The 19,712-nt window shown below is 41.3% G+C and overlaps 2 protein-coding genes across 2 annotated transcripts; one reads left to right on the forward strand and one right to left on the reverse strand.

Annotated features, from left to right (window-relative positions):
• Positions 1–17: 17 nt before the first annotated feature.
• On the reverse strand, positions 18–2,777 carry LOC142399970 (E3 ubiquitin-protein ligase RNF170). Its single transcript, XM_075484531.1, has 5 exons — positions 2,652–2,777; positions 2,140–2,248; positions 1,139–1,212; positions 944–1,054; positions 18–397 (listed from the first exon to the last, which is right to left on the reverse strand). Exons 1-5 carry the CDS (start codon positions 2,775–2,777, stop codon positions 56–58), a joined length of 762 nt encoding a protein of 253 aa, XP_075340646.1. The 3' UTR covers positions 18–55.
• A 3,271-nt stretch (positions 2,778–6,048) lies between these two features.
• hook1 (hook microtubule-tethering protein 1) lies at positions 6,049–19,673 on the forward strand. Its single transcript, XM_075485034.1, has 22 exons — positions 6,049–6,252; positions 7,880–7,965; positions 8,199–8,271; positions 8,839–8,889; positions 9,219–9,351; positions 9,540–9,607; positions 9,853–9,915; positions 13,291–13,374; positions 14,711–14,874; positions 14,957–15,097; positions 15,766–15,967; positions 16,114–16,224; positions 16,310–16,397; positions 16,491–16,557; positions 16,645–16,785; positions 16,881–16,968; positions 17,208–17,239; positions 17,343–17,425; positions 17,511–17,611; positions 17,711–17,812; positions 17,920–17,988; positions 18,067–19,673. The coding sequence occupies exons 1-22, from the start codon at positions 6,208–6,210 to the stop codon at positions 18,223–18,225; spliced, it is 2,151 nt and encodes a 716-aa protein (XP_075341149.1). The 5' UTR covers positions 6,049–6,207; the 3' UTR covers positions 18,226–19,673.
• Positions 19,674–19,712: the final 39 nt, after the last annotated feature.

A 19,712-nucleotide genomic window follows, 5' to 3' on the forward strand; every position in this document is an offset into this window, starting at 1 on the left:
ATCCAATAAAAGTCCATGTCTAACAGCTTACTACAGACAATCTAGCTGCCTCCATCTACAATGTGCTTCCCATTACTCCTTGCGAGGTTGTTGCATTCGGAGAGGGTCCTCTCTCTGGTGCCATTTGCTGGTTGATGTTGAGAACGCAGATGAGTAGCAGAATGACCACCACAAGGTCGTCCAGGGCCCCCAGCAGTCCGCAGAGTGAGGGGTCTGTTGCCACGGGACTTGATGATGAAGACGCAGTGTCCACGGGAGGGGAGGAGATGGACACCATGGTTCCCACGCAACACAAAGCCACTCTGAAGAGAAACAACCACACGAGCCCTCCCATTGTGCCAAGGCCACGAGCCAGTAACTGCAGGAGAAGGGGGGCGTCACAGAGGTAGTCTGTTACCTGGAAGGGACAGTATGCAGGAGGGAGGAGGATTAGTCATACTCAAATACATGAAATGAACATCCGCATACACTCAAACATGTTCAGGCATTCAAACTTCTTTCTCCCCCTCAAATGTGGTTGATCAAAGGTGTTTCTCTGCATCTATTTAGACTAAAATGTAGCTGCTATCTTTGTAAGATCAGTGCCACCAAGCACCCACCATTTATGTAACAATTTGTGAAGGTGATCCATGTGGGAAATTAGTTGTGTACATATTTCAGAGGAAAGTAAATACGCTTTGGGTTGGCCAGCTGGGTGTGTTATTGTGAGGTGTTAACCGGATCTTCTTTTGTCTTTGTATTAATTCTTCTTTTGGGCAGTAAATCCTTGAGGTTATATAAGAGGTTTTTATTACCAAACCTATTATTAGAGCAAATAATGAGGAACGCTCATATTTCCTTCAATCTCATTTGATATTATATTCAAGCCTGTAAAATAAAGCCCCCCCCGCCTCCCCTTTTCCACACCCAGACAAAGGCAGTGAGCCTGTAATGGAGAACTGACCCTTCGTGGAGCTCCAGAATAACGTTTGTTGTAGTCTGTGATTTCCCCAAGCACTTCCTTTGACTGCTGGTCTGATCGACTCTCGTTGAATAGGTTGCACAGCACGCTGACCTACAAAAAGTGCGAGTGTTATTATTTCACACCGACACTCGGAATGTGTTTATGATTTACAGAGCGGTCATCGGATGACTCTACCTTCTGTCTGCATAGTGGACAGCTGATTGCATCCAACCATGACCCGTGTCTCCAGTAGGTTAGAAGGCAGGGAGCTGCAGAATGAAACGCACAACTTTTAACACTTTCACGCAATGATCCACCTCCAGAGTTGAACAATGGTCATTCAAAGAAGATTCGGCTTTGCAGATTATTTTTTTTACTGATAACAAAGCTATTTGGGTGATCAAGGTTTGAAGAGCCTAAATTTAACAGACACAGATGAGATGCAGGTACTGTGGGGCACATGCAGGGGTAGCTGAGTAAAGAGTTAACTATCCAGTACGTTGAAGGTCAAGGCAGTAGTGCACTTGAAAAAAACGTAACTTGTAACAGATAACGTCAAGGTCAAACTGGGGTTTATTTGTGTCATAAATGTTAAGTGTAAGATCACCTTACAGTAAGGATGCCTAGTTATAGTGACAATAAGAAGACCTCTTGTCTAAACCAATCCTCAAAAAAACTTGAATACTTTAACAAAGTCAAGCAAATGGAATGGCTCTCTCTCTGGTTGTATTGCAAGCAGAACAAAATCAGATTTGTGTTCAAATGGCTGCTCTGTCTTCCATCAGACTCTAGAACTAAGTTTATCTCTTTTGTGAAGTAAAGCATTATAAAGCAAATCACCTGAACACATTTGAAGATTTACATGTCTGTTGTGGGGATTTGTTTCACGGTGTACAAGCAGAGTTGGAAAATCATAGCAACGGTTGATTTTTGAGATCTTTGCAGATGAGCAACAAAACCTCAGTGCACACACCGCTGTAGGACACTGATGCTACACCGCTAACTGAATGAAGTACTACAACTCAACATAAACACATAATCTAACTGGGGGGCAGGTGGGACAGTGAAAGAAAAATGAAGCCAGTCTTGTCGTTGACTAGGCGAACAAGTGAAAGTAAGAGCAACTGTCTGAAGCAATACTTGGATTTGTTGAGAATAATGTGTCAGTCTCTGTGTTTTTGCATGAGGGGTCGTACCACAGAATAAATGGCCACAGTTGGTCTGGACTGGGAATCTAGCAGTCTGCAGGCACACTGGGCAGTAACAGTCTCGTCTGCTTGTGGACGGACATGGCTGTGCAGATTCCTAAAGAGATGAGAGAAACAGATTCAATCAAGTTAAGTGGTAAAAAAAACAAAAAAAAAAAACAGAAGCTGGCAAAAAGAAAAGTGAAGATTGGATGAAGAAGCCAAAAAAACGTGACAAATCTAAAAAAGAAAATCCTCCGACCAAATGTAAACGATTTGTTTCTTTTTTCAAAGATGCACTTCGTATTTGGATAAGATTTAAGATCAAACATGCAAACAGTGCGATTGGTATGATGTGTTTGTTTGGCAGCCAATCTCTTCACCCGACTATGACCATGGAAAACACTAAATTCTCATCTTATATGATGATGTTCAGTCAGAGTGATATCAAAAATAATTAGGGACTAAAGAACTTGCAGAGCACCAGTATCACTGTTTGTGTGTGATCGTGACATTCTCACCTTATGGCAGATTGTGTACATTGATGCTGGCCGCTCAGGTGTGCACACCAAAGATCGAGCTGACTCCAAGTGATCCTGACCCACTGGACCTTCAGCGTGTGGATGGCCCAGTCTGTAAGGCAACATGACATGATACGATAAAAGCACCATAAACATAACCTCGTATATCTTCCAGGAGGGAAATACTGACACATCATTAATGATTTGTGAGATAAATTGGACTGAGCTCAGCTCTTTTCTGTTTGTGGGTCACAGATACTGATGCCCTGACCACAGCAGTTTGACCGTTGAGTTAAATGGCTTTAAATCTCTATTCATTAGCTAAATTAAATTTTTCAGATGTCAGGGTAGTAATAACGATAATATTGGCAATCAAATTATTGTATTGTATATTTTTTTTATCATGCAATGCCAAACAGCTCAGCATCACAGTCCTGCTTGTATCACTAAATGACATTTACATTTATCAGGTCGTCCAGATGGACATTGACAACAATAGATAATTAATGCACTATAAAACAGTGCTACACATGCATACGACGTTCTCAAAATGCTTTATGTTTTGGTTCAGAGTGTGCTTAAGATTCTCTCAGGGACATTTGTGTCTGAGGAACAAAACAGACATTTAACAATCTAAGTTCAGTCACTTTGAAAAGACCACAACCCCGCATATGTTGGAGAAAATAATCAGAAAATGCAACTCACCTGGACTGAGATTTGTGTTGAGTAAGGAGTAAAGGTAGTCTCTGTTTCTCTCGTAGGAATTGAAGTGCTGCCTGACACCATGACTTCTCAAAATAAATTCATGCTGCCTGTTAATGATCAACTATACATTTCAATATCAGCTGGAGTCTATCTGCATAAAAGGAGAGGTGCTGCAGACAGATCAGTAGAGAAGTGATTCACAGGATCTACACTTAAACACACTTTCTTCATTTTATACCTGGCTACGGTCAAATTTCAAAATAAAAAATTTGTGTAAAGATCAATTATTTCAGTAAGGAAGACATTTGTCCTTTGACTCAGGTCACAGGCAAACTATTTGGGCCACATGACCAGTTCAAAGGCAGAAAAGATTCCTCCCACACTGTGTTTGGTAAGAAAAAACTGAACTGGCCAATCATTTACTTAAAGTTTACTTTGCCGAAAACCCTGTTCACACATTTCACTTACCATAAACTGGTAGTTGTGAAATCTACCAGAAATGGTCCTCGAGTATCTGCTTACAACGAAGGATTGTGCTGAAAGTATTGAAAATGTTTTCAGACCCTTGTAAGGTTTTTCCCATTTTGTAAGACTTTATTTCAGACTCCTCTCAGTGTGAATTCAGTCATTTCTTTGTAAGGACGTTCTTCACAAAAAAAGGTTCATTACTGCGTGATAACAGTTTACCAAAAAGGCGCCACAGTGAATCTCCGTCTCTTTCAGACCATAAGAGGCAAAACGATCTCATTTGACAAAACAAAGATTGAAGCATTTGGCCACAATTTCTAATATGTGAGAATGAACGGGCACTATATATATGTATATCAGCTTATTATTACTATTCCCACAGTTAAACATGTTGAAGGCAGCATAATGCAGTTGGAATGGTCTGACCTCTTAAGTAACCAGTATGTTTAAGACGTGTATTTAGATCATTTCATGGTGTCTCTAACATTGCTACATAAATGTAGAAAAAGGTTCTGCATAAATATTATACCCATGCAACTTCAACAGCTTCTGTTATTCCGAAATTGTCCCACTGCATTTAAAATGAACGTGTCAAATTGTTGGTCAGATAGCTGATAGCGAATCAAATGTCAGCAAAAGAGAGAAAAGAAATTCTCTTGCAAAATCTGACTGTGAGCAAAGATGTGGCAACCTTCAGAGTTAATCAAGGCCCACCGTCCAGAAATATCTTGACAGATATTGACACTGGCACCTCATATAGAAGCTGGTTCAGGTCATCTAAAAATACCCTTCATCTGCCAGATAGGGTCAATGTCTCAGAGTGGCAGATATGAGGAGATAAAACAAAGGTGCCCACCCACTGACATTTAAAAATGGCAGAGGGTGCTCCCACAGGCCGTTAGGGTAAGGTCCGGCCTCAGCAAGTATATGTACTCACTTCAGTAGTGCTTGATATGACAATTACACTCAGTGATTTACACTCAGTCCTTGGTTGTGTGAACCACAGGTTTATGTAATTGTGTAATTTTCCATACTGTTGCATGAGTGAGAATGTGCACGTACGATTTCTTATCTTAAAGTGACAACAAGCAGGCCAAATTTGATTCTGATGTCACACCTACCCTCACGTGAAATGGATTACACGAGGAGGTTTATGATATTCATCAATGATTGACCATAAGGGAATGTTGGCATGCTACCAGGATTTTAGTGACTGTTTGGGTTCAGTGGTTATAACAGGAAATACTATCTTTCTTGTTGTTTTTGCCCATAACTTTAAATATGGCTAAAGGGATTAACATACCAAAAGTATTAGCTATATCTGCTGCAAACTAAACTGAGTGTAGCCTACAGTAATTCTTTTTTTTTTTTTTTTTTGTATGGGTCATGTAGTTGAGAGTGACAGAAACTGAAACAAAAATGCCACGTTTGCTGTGCGCCAAACCAGATTTTTCAAGTCAATGTATCTGGATTTACTTTATGCTTGATTTCAGCCAGCATGTCCATGTGGGGCCCATAAGGTTTAAATTTGGGCTGCAGATAAGGGTCCCACGTGGGTTTGTCCGCAGTTTCCACGGTGGCCTCACCTGTGTTTGCCCATATGGGTTTCAAGTTGCTGTGTGGCTTTGGTTGGACTTTGCATTTAGCCAATTTGAACGTGAACATTCTTTTACTTTGTGTGATGTGTTTATCTGTATTGCCTTTGGAATAATTTAAGGCTTAGGGTAACCCTAACCCCTAACCCTTCAAGTTGCACTTTGAAACCCATATGGGCAAACACAGGTGAGGCCACCGTGGAAACTGCGGACAAACCCACCTGGGACCCTTATCTGCAGCCCAAATTTAAACCTTATGGGCCCCACATGCACATGCTGGCTCAGTAGATTTTCATCACATTCGAACATGCTTTTGGCACTTTAGATTTGAATTAATTTAATCAATATTTAAGTATTTTAATTTATATTTCACGTTTCATAATTTTGTCTGAGGATTTTTTAAGCAGAGAAGAGTAGATTTGTTGTTCTGACTGAATAATGAAGACGCCCACGAAATCCAAATGTATTTCTTTGATTGGTCAGAGTGCGGATTTATAGCTGTCAATCTCTAGTGAGCTCAATACTGATTGGATCCGATTTGTGCCCCCTCTCGCTTTACACTAAACCAGCTTTCAAGCAAGTGAACGTCAGAGCTAAGTAGCTGCGCCATTCGCGTACATTTTACGTGCTTTTACGGCGGAAAGATCCTCTTTCATCCTACAACTACGTATCTTTCGTAAGAAATTTACCTTTGCCAGCAGGTGAGGTCAAATGCAGAGGAGCCAAGCGGAAGAGCTTTGCTGACAGGTGGAGGAGAATATTTTAGCTTTTAGCCAAAAGGGGAACAAATGGAAGATAGCAAAACGACACTGGTCGAGAGCCTTATGATATGGGTAAGTTTATTTGTTCAAGTGAATGTGTCGCCGAAATCATGGGAGCTATTTAATGCACCTGTTTGTAGCCGCTGGTGTTTCAGTGGAAACCGTGGCTGAGGGAAATAAAGCTAATGTGAGGTAGGGCAAGCAGTCCACTTTGTTGGTGAATGTCGCTATTTCAACCTGACAAGCAGAGCCTCTGTAGCAACAGTCTCAGTCCACCGGTACGAGAGAGAGAAACAACCGTACATCCTCTTTGCAGGCAGTTTATCATGAAGTCATCATCCGGCATCTATAAGGGCAGCAATATACTCAGGTTTAACTGACCCTTGCTGGCCATAGATTGCTAATACAATTAGCCGGAGAATACGGGGAATATTTGCTCTTTGGATTTTTTTTTGAATATTATGTAACCGATTAAATGTAATACATACATTCACTAAATAAACAAGTGTTATTGCAGATAAACATGGCTGAAAGCCTAATTTTATTTGCTATCAAGTGGGTTAACAGTAGCACAGGCGGTTTATCAATTAGATCCTTTGCCACGTCTATCTGACATCCAGCTGTTGTATCTATAAACACAACATTCTCGATCTCTCTCCGTCACTGAACCTCAGGTGCAAAACACGAGACAGAAAACACACCATTTCATAAACACTTTTCTGTTCATTTCATTACATGTTAATGCGCTTTGCATTTAACGACACAGCTCATAGTTCTATACAAAAACGTAACTACAAGGAGAAAAAAAAACAAAAAAAAAAACATCACACAGTGAACGATGAGAGCACCAATAAAATACGGAATCTTATTCATAAATCCAGTGTACATCAGTCATGTTGAACATATCACGCAGCAAAATGAACCCTTACACATACAGGGCTCACCAGAACATGCAGAGACGGTAATTAACTAATGGATTGTGATGTTGGGGAAGTTTGGTTTCAAACGCAGATGCAGGTGTGACAGATATCACATCAACTGGCAGCTTGTTCCCTGAGAACAGGATTACAGTAGCTGAAAGCACGCACAGGATCTTTGGATCCAATTCTGGGTTCATCTACAAAACCTTCCCCTAATGACCTGAGAGGTCCGGTTGGAATATATACTTTTACCAAGTTAGAGATGTACTAAGGGACCAGACCATCAAGTACTTTTGTAATCATAGTGTCTTTTATATACAGATGGATCTGGCATTTCCTATAAAACAGCATGGTGTGTGCAGGACACAGGTAGACGGTTCTTGTTTAATGAAAAGCAACTTAGAAGAGGACAACTCACACTACACTGTGGCTTCAGTTTGAATAATTTACATCTCCTCTTAAGTTGGGAAGTCTTTGTCTCTACTTAGATGTTGTGTTTTCTGTATGACTGTCACGTGCAGTCCCTGTTCTTGTCCCCATCTTTCTACACTATAACATTCATCAAGTCACCTTCACCTTTCTGCTTTTGCTGTGTTTTTCTGAGTTTTGCTACAATAAACAAAAACTTAGAACACATGTAAGACTGAGGATAGAATCTTCAGTTATAGCTTGATAGGTGCAGGGTGCTGTTTTTTTTTTTTTTTTTTATTCCAAATGTGCAATGTGCATTGTTCCCAAACGCTCGTAAAGATGATGATGATGTGTTGTCTTCCACTCAGCTCCAGACCTTCAACACTCCTGCACCCTGCACAACAGTGGAGGAACTCACGACTGGAGCAGCAATGTCACAGGCACTGCATCAGATGTGAGGGAGCACATGTGCATTATTTCTTTACCGCTAGTTTTGTAAGACTTGAGTAATTCACACCACACCAGGATGCCCGATGTGTATTATAACCAAGAAGTCCAAGGGAAGAGTTGGGATTTGTTTAGCGATCAAGCAGTTTGTAAACAAATTAATCACAGTTGATTTGTCACTCTTCTGAAAAAAAAAAAGGTCATGGGTACAAGTCTTGTGTTTCCCTTCTTGTGCTCCAGAGACCCAGCATGGTTCTCTGATGGATGGCTGAGTCGTATCAAAGCAGATGTTGATGACAACTGGAGGCTGAAGGTACAAAGCACCGCCATGTCCCCTGTCCACTGTCTGTCCTCACTGACTTTCTCTTCTTATTTTACTGAACCCCCATGTGTTAAATCCTCTGTTTGCTCCACACCTGCCTAACTGTCCTTCACACTGACCACCAACCTGCTCCGGTGGCGCTGCTTCTGCCTTAGCCTGCGCTCTGACCCTGCGCTCTGACTCCTCTGGTGAAATGTGTGCATGTATGTTCATCGAGATCCGTCAGCTGTAAGAATGATTCTGTCATTCTCTTTCCTTCGCTTGAATTCAGTTGGTGTTTTCTGTGCTGCTGCTTTCCCCCCTCCCCTCTTGGCCTTTTTCAGGGATAAAGACCCATAGTTAAACATAAATGTTTGAATGATTGATTAAGCTTACATTTTATTATTAACTGTGAGAACTCAATAACTGCTCTGAGAAGGGCCTTATCTCTCATGTGTGTTTGAAAAGTCTGCATGATCATATGTTGTGTTGGGAGGATTGTGATCTTTTTTTTTTTTTTCCTCTTAATTTATATTATTATAAACAAAGAAATATAATCATTTATACTTATCTCCACAGATGAACAATCTGAAGAAGATCCTTCAGATGGTGGTTGACTATTACAATGAGGTATGAAATACAGCACGTCCCCTTTGTTTTGATGATTGGTGGAAGCACACTCTGCAGTAGAGCTAGGAAGTAGTGTGCACTGTCCACCTAAAGCAAAGCCGCTGTGAGACTTGCCTGAGGGAATTCAACTCAATTTTAGCGCCAAATTACAACAAATTTCATCTTAAGGCACTTCAAAGAGCAGTACAGTGCGCATCTTATATCAGATTACACCTAGCAGCTCAAACTGCGTCTTATACTTGCAGTGTTGTATCCGTGTATCAATAATCAGGAAGTCTTTTGCTCGTCAAGCTTATCTCAGAGCATTATGTCTGTCGTTGTTCTGTCAGGTCTTAGCCCAGGAGATCTCAGAGTTTCCTTTGCCAGACCTGTCGCTGGTGGCCGAGCATTCAGACCCTGCGCAGCTGGGCAGGCTCCTGCAGCTCATACTGGGCTGTGCTGTCAGATGTGAGCGCAAACAAGGTATGCCACTGCTTGTAATGTCACATAAAAATTCTTTACACAAACTGGATGCTGGAACAGAACTATCCACAGCATACATGTGTTCTAAAGGCTGATCTGAGAGACCATTGTCCACAGTGTTGCATTAAGAAGTTGGATATGAAAATATGTATGTTTTTTTTTGTGTTTGGCTTTCTTTATTTTGGCAGAATACATTCAGATCATCATGACCTTGGAGGAGTCAGTTCAGCATGTTGTCATGACAGCCATCCAGGAGGTCAGTTCATTCAAGTTCTCCTTAATTACTGATTTGAGGTATTAGACACATCCAGAACAACTTTCCTAAGCAGTTGTACCGTTTTGGGTAACCTGTGTTGGAGTTTCTTAGAGGGATTTCAGCTGCAACAGTCATTATTGAGGGAGGGGGGCAGAGTGTGTGCTTGCATACTGTTTGTTGAAATGACGTCGAGGCTTTGCAGCTCTCTTAATCAGTGTGTGTGATACATCCATTTTCCTCTTCAGCTTATGAGTAAAGACATCAAAGCCCCTTTTGGAGCAGAGCTTTCAGGGGACTTGGAACAGCAGGTCAGTGTTATTACTACAGTTGTTACTTCCCTCTGAATGGGTTTGTGTAATGTCGTTGCTGTAAAATTCTCATGAAAAATGTATGCGTTTCTTAGAATCCTAATTATATGTATAATATGATATAAGTATTTCATGCAGAAATATCAGCTTAGCTTAAATTGAATTTGATAGCAGCAACACATCTCAGTCAGGTTGGGACAGGAACATGTTTATCTCCGAGTAGCACCCCTTCGTCTAGGAACTGAGGAGACCAGTTGCTGGACCTTTTTGTTTCTGATATGAGATTCTAGCTGCTCAACAGTCACAGACAATGATTTCTGGAGGTCTTCCTGATGCAGGTGTTAGACACGATTCTTTTAGTAGGAGGCTCAAGAACGGACCGAAGTAATTCAAGTGAAAATGAAGTCTTTATTGGTCTGGCAACAAGTGCAGTATTTCAGCGCTGGTCTCAGTCTGACAGACCTCGCAAGAATCCGTCAGACAGAGCCCCGTATCTCCGGTTACACCTCGTATATATATCTCATAGTTTCTCACGGTGGATCCCTTGTTGATCAAATGTGATTGGATATGAATCGTACTAACCCAAATAATGTCTCTGAGGAATTCAAATAATGTGTGTGTATCAATCTGCCCTTGGTTTCCCAGACTTTCCTGATTGTTTTGTCTTTCTACTCCTGCATCACTTAAGGTCATATGGAAAGTTACTGAGACTTATTACATTCATAATGTCTAAGAACAAAGCCAATTTTAACAATCCCACTTTTGAAGTGATTTTATCATTTCAACTAATTCAGTCAAATAACTGAGGTAGGAATGTAATATTCTGTATTGTGTCACATTTGTATTAGCAGTAGCAAGACTTTAGCAGCCACCCCCCAAACTGCAAGAGCCACTTACCTTTTGAGATGTAGCACAACCAGTTAGGAGACGTCTGTCATCCCCCTTTATCTGTCCCTCGTTTTACTTCTCTCCTCGGGACCATTTTCTTCCATCTTTCATTCAATTTTTTGTGACATATTTTCGAAAGTTATACACGTGTTATTCAGTAGCCTATATGGAAGACGTAATTGCCCAAATGCTGAAAGTAGTGAAGAAACTTCTACGCAGAACGCTGTGTTCTGTGCGCTCCACCTCTCGGGGTTACCCCACTTATCAAAGCATTTGTTTATTCCAAAACTTTGGGTCACACCATAAAAATACTGATTTCCCCGAACAAAGCGACCCGTATTGCACGCGCAGCCACGTGTTCTCCCCCCTTTTTATCTATACCAACCCCAAAATTGAACAGAAACCACTCGAGATCTGCTGGCGCAGTCAAATATCTTCGAGCGGCGAACCCCACCCCACAGTTGCATGAAAATGAAAAAATCTGACCCTGTGTCCTACAGTATAAATTTATTCTTGTCAGACCGACTATGTCTCGGGATTATAGACCGCTTCGCACTCCGGAGGTCTCAATCCCTCGTTCTAACTTTCGTCAGAGGAGAAACCTTCCGTGTCGGAATTCCACTAATTTTATTTATTTATTTAGATGACCCACCTAATTTTGGGGTTTTATAAACTACTTCGGCCACACTTAGCTATTAGTGCACGGAAACAAATTTTGAAGACAAGTTCCCCGACTGGGATATTCATTTATAAAATGAATTTATCTTGTCTTTTATTTGTTCGAATTCACTTGTCAGGACACTTATTCACTATCCCTATGTGAGACTATGTGTATTATACTTCACGTGTTACCATTCAATGCAAACATCAGACAGTACATTAACACTTGGATTTACCATGACCAGAGGACAACTTAATTCAGACAACTTCATTTAGGTTACTCAATATGCAGAAATTTCACATTTAGTCATTAAGTGGTGTTCTGCTCACCTTTTTCTTGGCGCCTGATTGTCTGAAAAAAGCTGTCCCTCCTATCACCTCGAGGCGTCCTCCCTCGGATGGGGGTCGGTCGCACGGCACGGTGGTCCTTTAGCCTTCGAACCTCGTGTCACGGCACCATTTGTTAGACACGATTCTTTTAGTAGGAGGCTCAAGAACGGACCGAAGTAATTCAAGTGAAAATGAAGTCTTTATTGGTCTGGCAACAAGTGCAGTATTTCAGCGCTGGTCTCAGTCTGACAGACCTCGCAAGAATCCGTCAGACAGAGCCCCGTATCTCCGGTTACACCTCGTATATATATCTCATAGTTTCTCACGGTGGATCCCTTGTTGATCAAATGTGATTGGATATGAATCGTACTAACCCAAATAATGTCTCTGAGGAATTCAAATAATGTGTGTGTATCAATCTGCCCTTGGTTTCCCAGACTTTCCTGATTGTTTTGTCTTTCTACTCCTGCATCACTTAAGGTCATTTGGAAAGTTACTGAGACTTATTACATTCATAATGTCTAAGAACAAAGCCAATTTTAACACAGGGATTTCCATGACAGAGGCTGAATGAGTGCCTGAAGATCATAGACATCAAATATTGATTTTCTGTCATGTCTTGAGCGCATTGGTCTCCAGAGTTTGGGGATGTTTTGATGATATCGTGCTGTAGCTGTTGCAATATTCAGAGTCTTCTCAATTTTACATTGAGGGATATTATTCTAAAATTGCTCCACGATATGTAGGTGCACTTTTTTTTTTTAAATACCCAATCATGTTTCTGACCTGATGCCAATTAATCAAATTATTCACAACGTATTCCCCAGATGTTTGTTTTTAGCACTACTCACTTTTGCAGCCTTTTGTTAACCCTGCCCCTAATTTATTGAGATGTGCTTTCCAAATTCTTGATGAGATATTTTTCATTAAATGTTCTCTGTGTTATATTGTGATTAAAATAACAGATTACGAGATTTGCATTTAATTGAATTATGATTCTATTTACATTTTGCACCGCGTCTCAGCTGTTTTTGGAATTAGATTTAGTTAGGTTAGGTTAGGTTAGGTTAGGTTTGGTTTGATTAGGTTAGGTTAGGTTAGGTAACTTGCAGTTAAAAGAGTTGGCTGCTTAAACACACACAGACAACATTTAGGACAACAACAGAGACAGTGAACATAGCAGAGACAACAGTGCTCCAGACATGGAAACATGGATAAAAAGTACAGAAAAGGGTATCAAAAGACAGAAGATACAATACAGAATAAAAGCCATCATGGCAAATACAAAAACAGATCAGAATAAATAAATAAATAAATAGATTAGATTAAGGAGGCTGTACAGTCAGTAAGTTAGTTGTAGCTAGTTGTAATTAGGGTTGTAAATAGCACATAAATAAACAAAGTGTATAAGAACTTTATGAGCCTTCTGACTTGAATATAGCAGCTGAACTGTGCATGTGAATGTGTTTTAATTCAGATTCTGATTTGTGTGTTCAGCTAAAAAAAGCCCTTGAGGAACTGGCTGAACTCCTGTCTGAAAAAGAAGCACTAGCCCAACGCTGTGAAGAGCTGGACATACAGGTGAATACAGAACTCATGCACAATCTCACTCGGTGCAAATGATAAATTCGACAGAAAAATACATGTTGATTTATTTATTTTTATTTTTTCAAGCTAGTGTCAGTAACACCTCGTAAGTTTGCAGCCATTCAGCTCTCTACACTGGCGTGTCTATACACACATGCATGCCTCTAGTACAGTTTAAACAGAAGTTGTGTAATTCGCTGTGATGCTTGGGTCCATTGTCTGGAGCTGCTGTGGCAGAATGACTGTGGGCTTACAGTCTGGGCTCTGCTGGTTCCACTGTGGCATCCAGCCCGTACTCTGCTGCTGCTAGAGGGCCTCATGCAGCACCGTGCAGGCAGACTAAAACTTAGCATAGGCACTGATCAACTGTTCAACTGGACTCTCGACAGATTGATTTGATCTGTCCCCCGTCTTGTTCGTCTCTTGGCGCAGTGAGGTAAGTCCAACATGGCTGATCGTCGGGCAAAACTAAACGCATCTAAACCAGCTGCTGAAATGTTTGCTCTAACTCAGCTAACAGATGGCTTTATCAGGGTTCTGTTCAACACAAGTCAGATTATGTTTGATGATTTTCAGCTCTATAACAGTAATTTACTTTTGAACATCTGTTTGAACATCTGTCTGCTCTAATAACCACCTTTAGGAGAAAGCAACATCAAAATATTTTAAAATATTAAATGCTCAACGGCTTATGAATTGTTCATAGGTCATGTGAATTGAAGCCAAAGGAAATGCTTTAGTTTGATACATTTTATTACAGAGCTGAGAAATGCTGGTTGTATTGCATGAGAGTGAAAGTTATTTCAAAAACATTTACTACAATTACAACAATATGAGTTTCAATCATATAGCCCAGCCCTCGTAAAGGTGCCAACTCCGATTTATACACTTTTTCTGATCCTCGTTGTTTTGCATTTAGATTGATGTTGTGAGCAGGATTTTAAATGACATGTTCACCTTGAACTAATAGTTCAGTGTTTAAAACTCAAAGCTGGTGAAATAGACTTGTTCATAATGGATGAGAAGGAAAACTAACCAGCTGTATGTTAACATGTTTGCTTAAAGTGCACTCTGTGTGTGTTCTGCTTCCAGCATGGATTAACTGCACCGTTCGCTTTAACAGTTGGGGGAGGAAAAGAGTTATTTGTACTGGAATGGGTCTTTCTTTTGATGCTGAGATGGGACTTTTCTGCTTTTCATGCAGTAATTGAACAGGAGAAAATTGAACCCCTTTCTTTTTTTTTTTTGTCCCTGCTGACTTTATTGCACCTTAACTCCAACGTCAAACTGCTCTTGAGAGCGGCTCTCACAACTCATTTTTCCTGATCAGGTGGGTGTTCTTCAAGAGGAACGAAACAGCTTATTGGCTGAGAATGATGTCCTAACAGACCGAGCCAATCAGCTGGACACAGTTGACGACCCAAGCACGCCCTCAGGGAGAAAACACAGTCAGTTGCAGCAACAACTGGAGACACTACAGGAGGAGAACTTCAGGTTTGTCACTTTCCTCTTGAATGGACCTCAGCTACCTCATTACAGTAAAACCCAACCTCTTATGAGCATGCTCTTCTCCCAGACTGGAGGCCGCAAAGGATGACTACCGGATCCACTGTGAAGAGTTGGAGAAGCAGCTGATTGAGCTTCAGCATCGTAATGACGAGCTCACCAGCCTGGCAGAGGAATCTCGGGCTCTCAAAGATGAACTGGATGTCCTGAGGTTTGTGTCTGTGTCTGTGTGTGGGAGGGGGACTGCAGTAGGTTGGTCATGTCTAGAAAAGTATGATCTTTCAATGCAAAATGCAAGAATTTAAACCCCGTTAGATCAAAAAGCTGTGCTCAAGGATGCTCTTTATGCAGGCACAAAACTTCTGGTGCCTCCTGATGGAGACCAGCTAACAGCTGGGTCACTCATAGGGGGGAGGAAATCCCAGCACCCCTGTAGCAGTCGAGGTGGAGCTAATCAATAAGATATGCTGATGTTGATGATAGGAAAACAACATTGGTACACAAGTGGATCCAGTATGAATAAAATCCAACTAGACAACAGTATTAAGATCTAACCTCCTTCATTTGATCTAATAGTTGTACAAATGATGATGTTTTAGCTTAAAAGCAGGAAAAAAAGCAATTCTACACACTTACTTTTTTGTCCTCTCTGGCAGAAAAAATGTAGCTTTGTTTTGCACTTTTGAATTCTTGGATTTGGAGTAAGCTTCCTTTATACCGTATATTTTCTACTTCTAGCTATGTGCATATGCAATAATCCACTTGAGAGGCAAAATTTTCCCACATCTCTGTTGTGTTCCCACTTCACCTGTGAGCTTGAAGCGTCCACTGAAACACTTGTGAGATGCATTGACTGTTAACTGTGTTGAATTCCTGTAGGAACTGCTCAGATCGGGTGGTGATGCTGGAGGCTTCGGTGGAAACTTACAAGCGTAAGCTGGAGAATCTTGGTGATCTAAAGAGGCAGATGAAGCTGTTGGAGGAGAATAACATGACCTACATGCAAAACACTGTCAGCCTGGAGGAGGAGCTGCGCAAGGCCAACGCTGCCCGTGCCCAGCTCGAAACGTACAAAAGACAGGTATGTAGTGAACAAAGCGCATAATTAAAGGGAAATACTACATATTTTTATTCAGCAGACTGTGTTGTTAATATCTGTTTGCGTTTGCTTGGGAGAAAGGAATGTATGTGTCGCCATGTGTTCCTTTAGGCGTGTTTTTTTTTCAGGTCCAGGAGCTTCACAGGAAGCTGTCCGAGGAGACGAGACGAGCCGACAACCTGGCTTTCGAGATGAAAAAGTTGGAGGAGAAGCACGAAACTGTGATGAAGGAGAAAGAGGTAATTTATAACAGGAAGTAAATATTTGGTGTTATGAAACTCTTGACTGACAGTTTTCTGCTGTTTTGAAAAATTTCTCTGCTAGAGGATGATCATTGAGAGGGATTCTCTCAAGGAAATCAATGAGGAGCTGCGATGCACCCAGGCTCAACAGATCCAGCTCTCTCAATCAGGTACCTCATTGGACAGTCATCTGGCAGCGTGGACGCTGCTTACATTTGCCCTGTTGGTTTGGAATTAAATGCACTTAATGTTTTGTCACTTAGGGATGCTTCCCTCTGGCAGCCCCAGCCATGATAACCTGGCAGCGGAGTTGATACCCATTGAATACAGGTGATATCTTATCACTTTACTTTCTATGACCTCTATCCTTTTGATTCCAGTGGGGTGTACGAGCACTGAGTTTATGTAATTGTTTAGGGAGAAGTTTATCAGGCTGCAGCATGAGAATAAGATGCTAAGGGTGCAGCAGGAGGATTGCGAGCGGGAGAGAATCGCCACTCTGCAGGCCCAGCTGGAGGAAGCTGATAAGACATGCAGCAAACTGGACACCGAGAACAGGTTAACAGAGTTAATGTTGGATTGTTGGAGATTTTTACACTGAAACGTTCTTCCTCCATGTCAACCCCCCCCTCTGCATGTGGGTTAATCTCCAGACTGAGCCGAGAGCGGATGAACGAGCTGCAGCAGCAGGTTGAGGACCTCCAGAAGGCTCTGCAGAGTCAGGCAGCCAAACCCGATGATGTAAGTGTGCCAACATGAACTGGCACCAACAGAGAAAGTGTTTCCCACAGAGTTAATCTTAAGCTTTTAGACTTTGTGATAGCAAAGTATTACACAAGAAAGTCACGCCACTGGGTTTTCAGTGAGTGTTTTCCAGTGATTCAGAGGTTAGAGCTCCCACACAGTGTTTTCGTTGGTTATTTTTGACATCCAGAATTGATTGCTTTGACCGGATTTAATTTCTTTCTCTTTTATGTCAGTCAAACCTGAAGCGGAAACTGGATGCACACATGTGAGTGTACGACTTGGATTTTTGCAGGGGCGGCAGTGCAAGAATTGTAAAGTTATCTGTGTATTCGTCAGTAGAGGGAAATAAAGCGCTTGTTTTTGCTCAGGGTCCAGCTGAACGAGGCTCAGGACGAAATCATGAAGAAGAAGGAGCTGCTGGAGGACCTTCAGCCTGACAACACTCAAACCTGTAAGTTTCCCGTTTGTTCATCGCAGATTGCTGCCAACACAACACAAAAATGAAAAAATTGGCTCATGAATTCTTGTTTTTGAAGCCTTGCAACTGGATGAGATGATGGCTGCTTTAAAGAAGAAAGATGATGACATGCGAGCTATGGAAGAGAGGTACAAGATGTACCTGGAGAAAGCTCGCAATGTGAGTTATGTGGGACTGGTTTTATTGATCCCTTTGACTTGAGGTTGAATTCACCGCAATATCAATGCTGTACTGTTTATCTCTCCTTCTTGCTTGAAGGTAATACGAGCATTGGACCCTAAGCTTAATCCTGCCACCGCTGAGATCCAGGCTTTGAGGAACCAGTTGGCCGACCGGGACAAACAGATTCTTAGCCTTGAGGTAAATCCGCTTTTCAACTAAAGTTTGTAATATGAACATGCGACAAGATTATTTTTTTTTAGGGACTATTTTCACATCTAACATATATGTCTGATTTTCCCCCCAAGCGTCAGTGTGAGCAGGCCAGACTGAGAGAGAATGAGGAGAAACTGATTGTCACAGCCTGGTATAACAAGGTATAGTAAAATCATTAATCAGTCAAATTGTGCTGCATGTTATGAGAGCGTTGACACAAAAACTTTTTCTGTCTTCAGAGTCTGAACTTTCAGAAGTTGGGCATTGAATCTCGCCTCGGGGGCCGCACTCCTTCTATGCTGTCCCCTGGTCAGTCCTTCTTGACGCAGCAGCGGCAAGTCTCAAATGCCCCGCGACGGGCGTCTGCTGTCAGCGTGCCTGCCTCTACCTCCAAATAGACTGTGTCACTGAGCCAAATGTGTCACCTTACTCAAACAAGGCAAAAAAAAAAAAAAGACACCCCTCGCTCACCCTTTCAAGTGACCTTAAACACATCTGCTCTTAGCACTTTGGGGAGAGGTCAAGGATAAGCTGATTGAGATCAAGGAGCACCTACTTCTCACTCAGCGAACAGGTCACCCAGCTGAGGTTATAGCATTCTGTCCAACTGTACATTAGCCTGAAAGATGGCCTTGGTAAGAACATTAACCCCTGAGTTCCCCTCACCCGCCAAAGCGTTTTCCCAGTTGTAAACTTGGCATTGAATGTCTACTGAGCTCTGTGGTTTTGCTTCTCCATTTGCAGCCTCAGCTGAATACCTTCTATAATCAGTTTAGCCTTGGCTCTTGTTTTATTCAGTTGTACTTTGTCAGGAAGGAGATGCTTATGAATGTCCGCATGCAGCAGACTGAACAAAGGAGAGACTGTGCTTTGAGAAATCGCTTGTCATATTTGGTGCTGGCCACCAACAACTTTTAAGCATCAAACATCAGGCACTTCGATTTATTTTTTTTTGTACAAAACAGAATAAGCCTTTCATTTCTGAAGCTGTTAAAATGTTGTAAATCATATTATCGACACTATCAACACTCGTGGTGCTGCAGCAACAAATTGTATCTTAGATATTACTATACTATATATTTTACAAATCTTAAAGAAGGTGAAGCCAGGAATGGTTTATCGTAGGTTCTTTTCTATTTCTCCACAGAGTGACGCACTGGGAGCATGCTCTCAGTGACAGCTCGACAGGCCTTTCTATTCACTGATTATCTTGAATCTGATTTAGACGTAATTAATCAAGATGATGAATACTACAAACTGTACAGCTGGGATGTAAACATGATAACACCAGCTTTTGATCCACACATGAGAACCAGGTTAAGCACTCATACAGTACCTGCAAGTTGTAGCTTGTTCATTTTTTTATCATTGTAGTTAGCCGTGTCTTTAGGTGGTGGAGTTTGAGTGTCAGTTGAGGGCAAAAAGCACTGATGAGAAGTGGTTATTGTTTTTGTTAGTTGTTGGCTGTCTGATGCCGCACAGTTTAAGTTAAATGGTTCTAGTTTCACTGCGTAAAGAAGCTGCTCGTTGCCTTCTCACTTTGCACTTGCAGCAACACTAAAGAGGAATTCTGTTATCCTGGCTTTGCCATGTGTGATAAATAGATGTCGCTTTAATTTTTCCTTTGCAGTGAATGATTCTTGTAGGTTGCTGATTTTAAATGCAGAGTCATTTATATAATAAGTACAATCTATCTTAGCACAGCACAGGAACCACAGAGGTGGTGTCATATGTTTGTGTATGAATTCTAAACAAAAGAGGCATTATGACTTTTCAGGAATTTGAGAAAAGATGACATTTGAAAGGATTTGTTTTTTTCTGTGAATAAATAAAAACATTTTCTAAACCTGCATGTTATATTCAGTTACGTCAATTGCAGTTTGGT

Source organism: Odontesthes bonariensis, chromosome 15, assembly GCF_027942865.1.
Source record: "Odontesthes bonariensis isolate fOdoBon6 chromosome 15, fOdoBon6.hap1, whole genome shotgun sequence".
NCBI lineage: Eukaryota > Metazoa > Chordata > Actinopteri > Atheriniformes > Atherinopsidae > Odontesthes > Odontesthes bonariensis.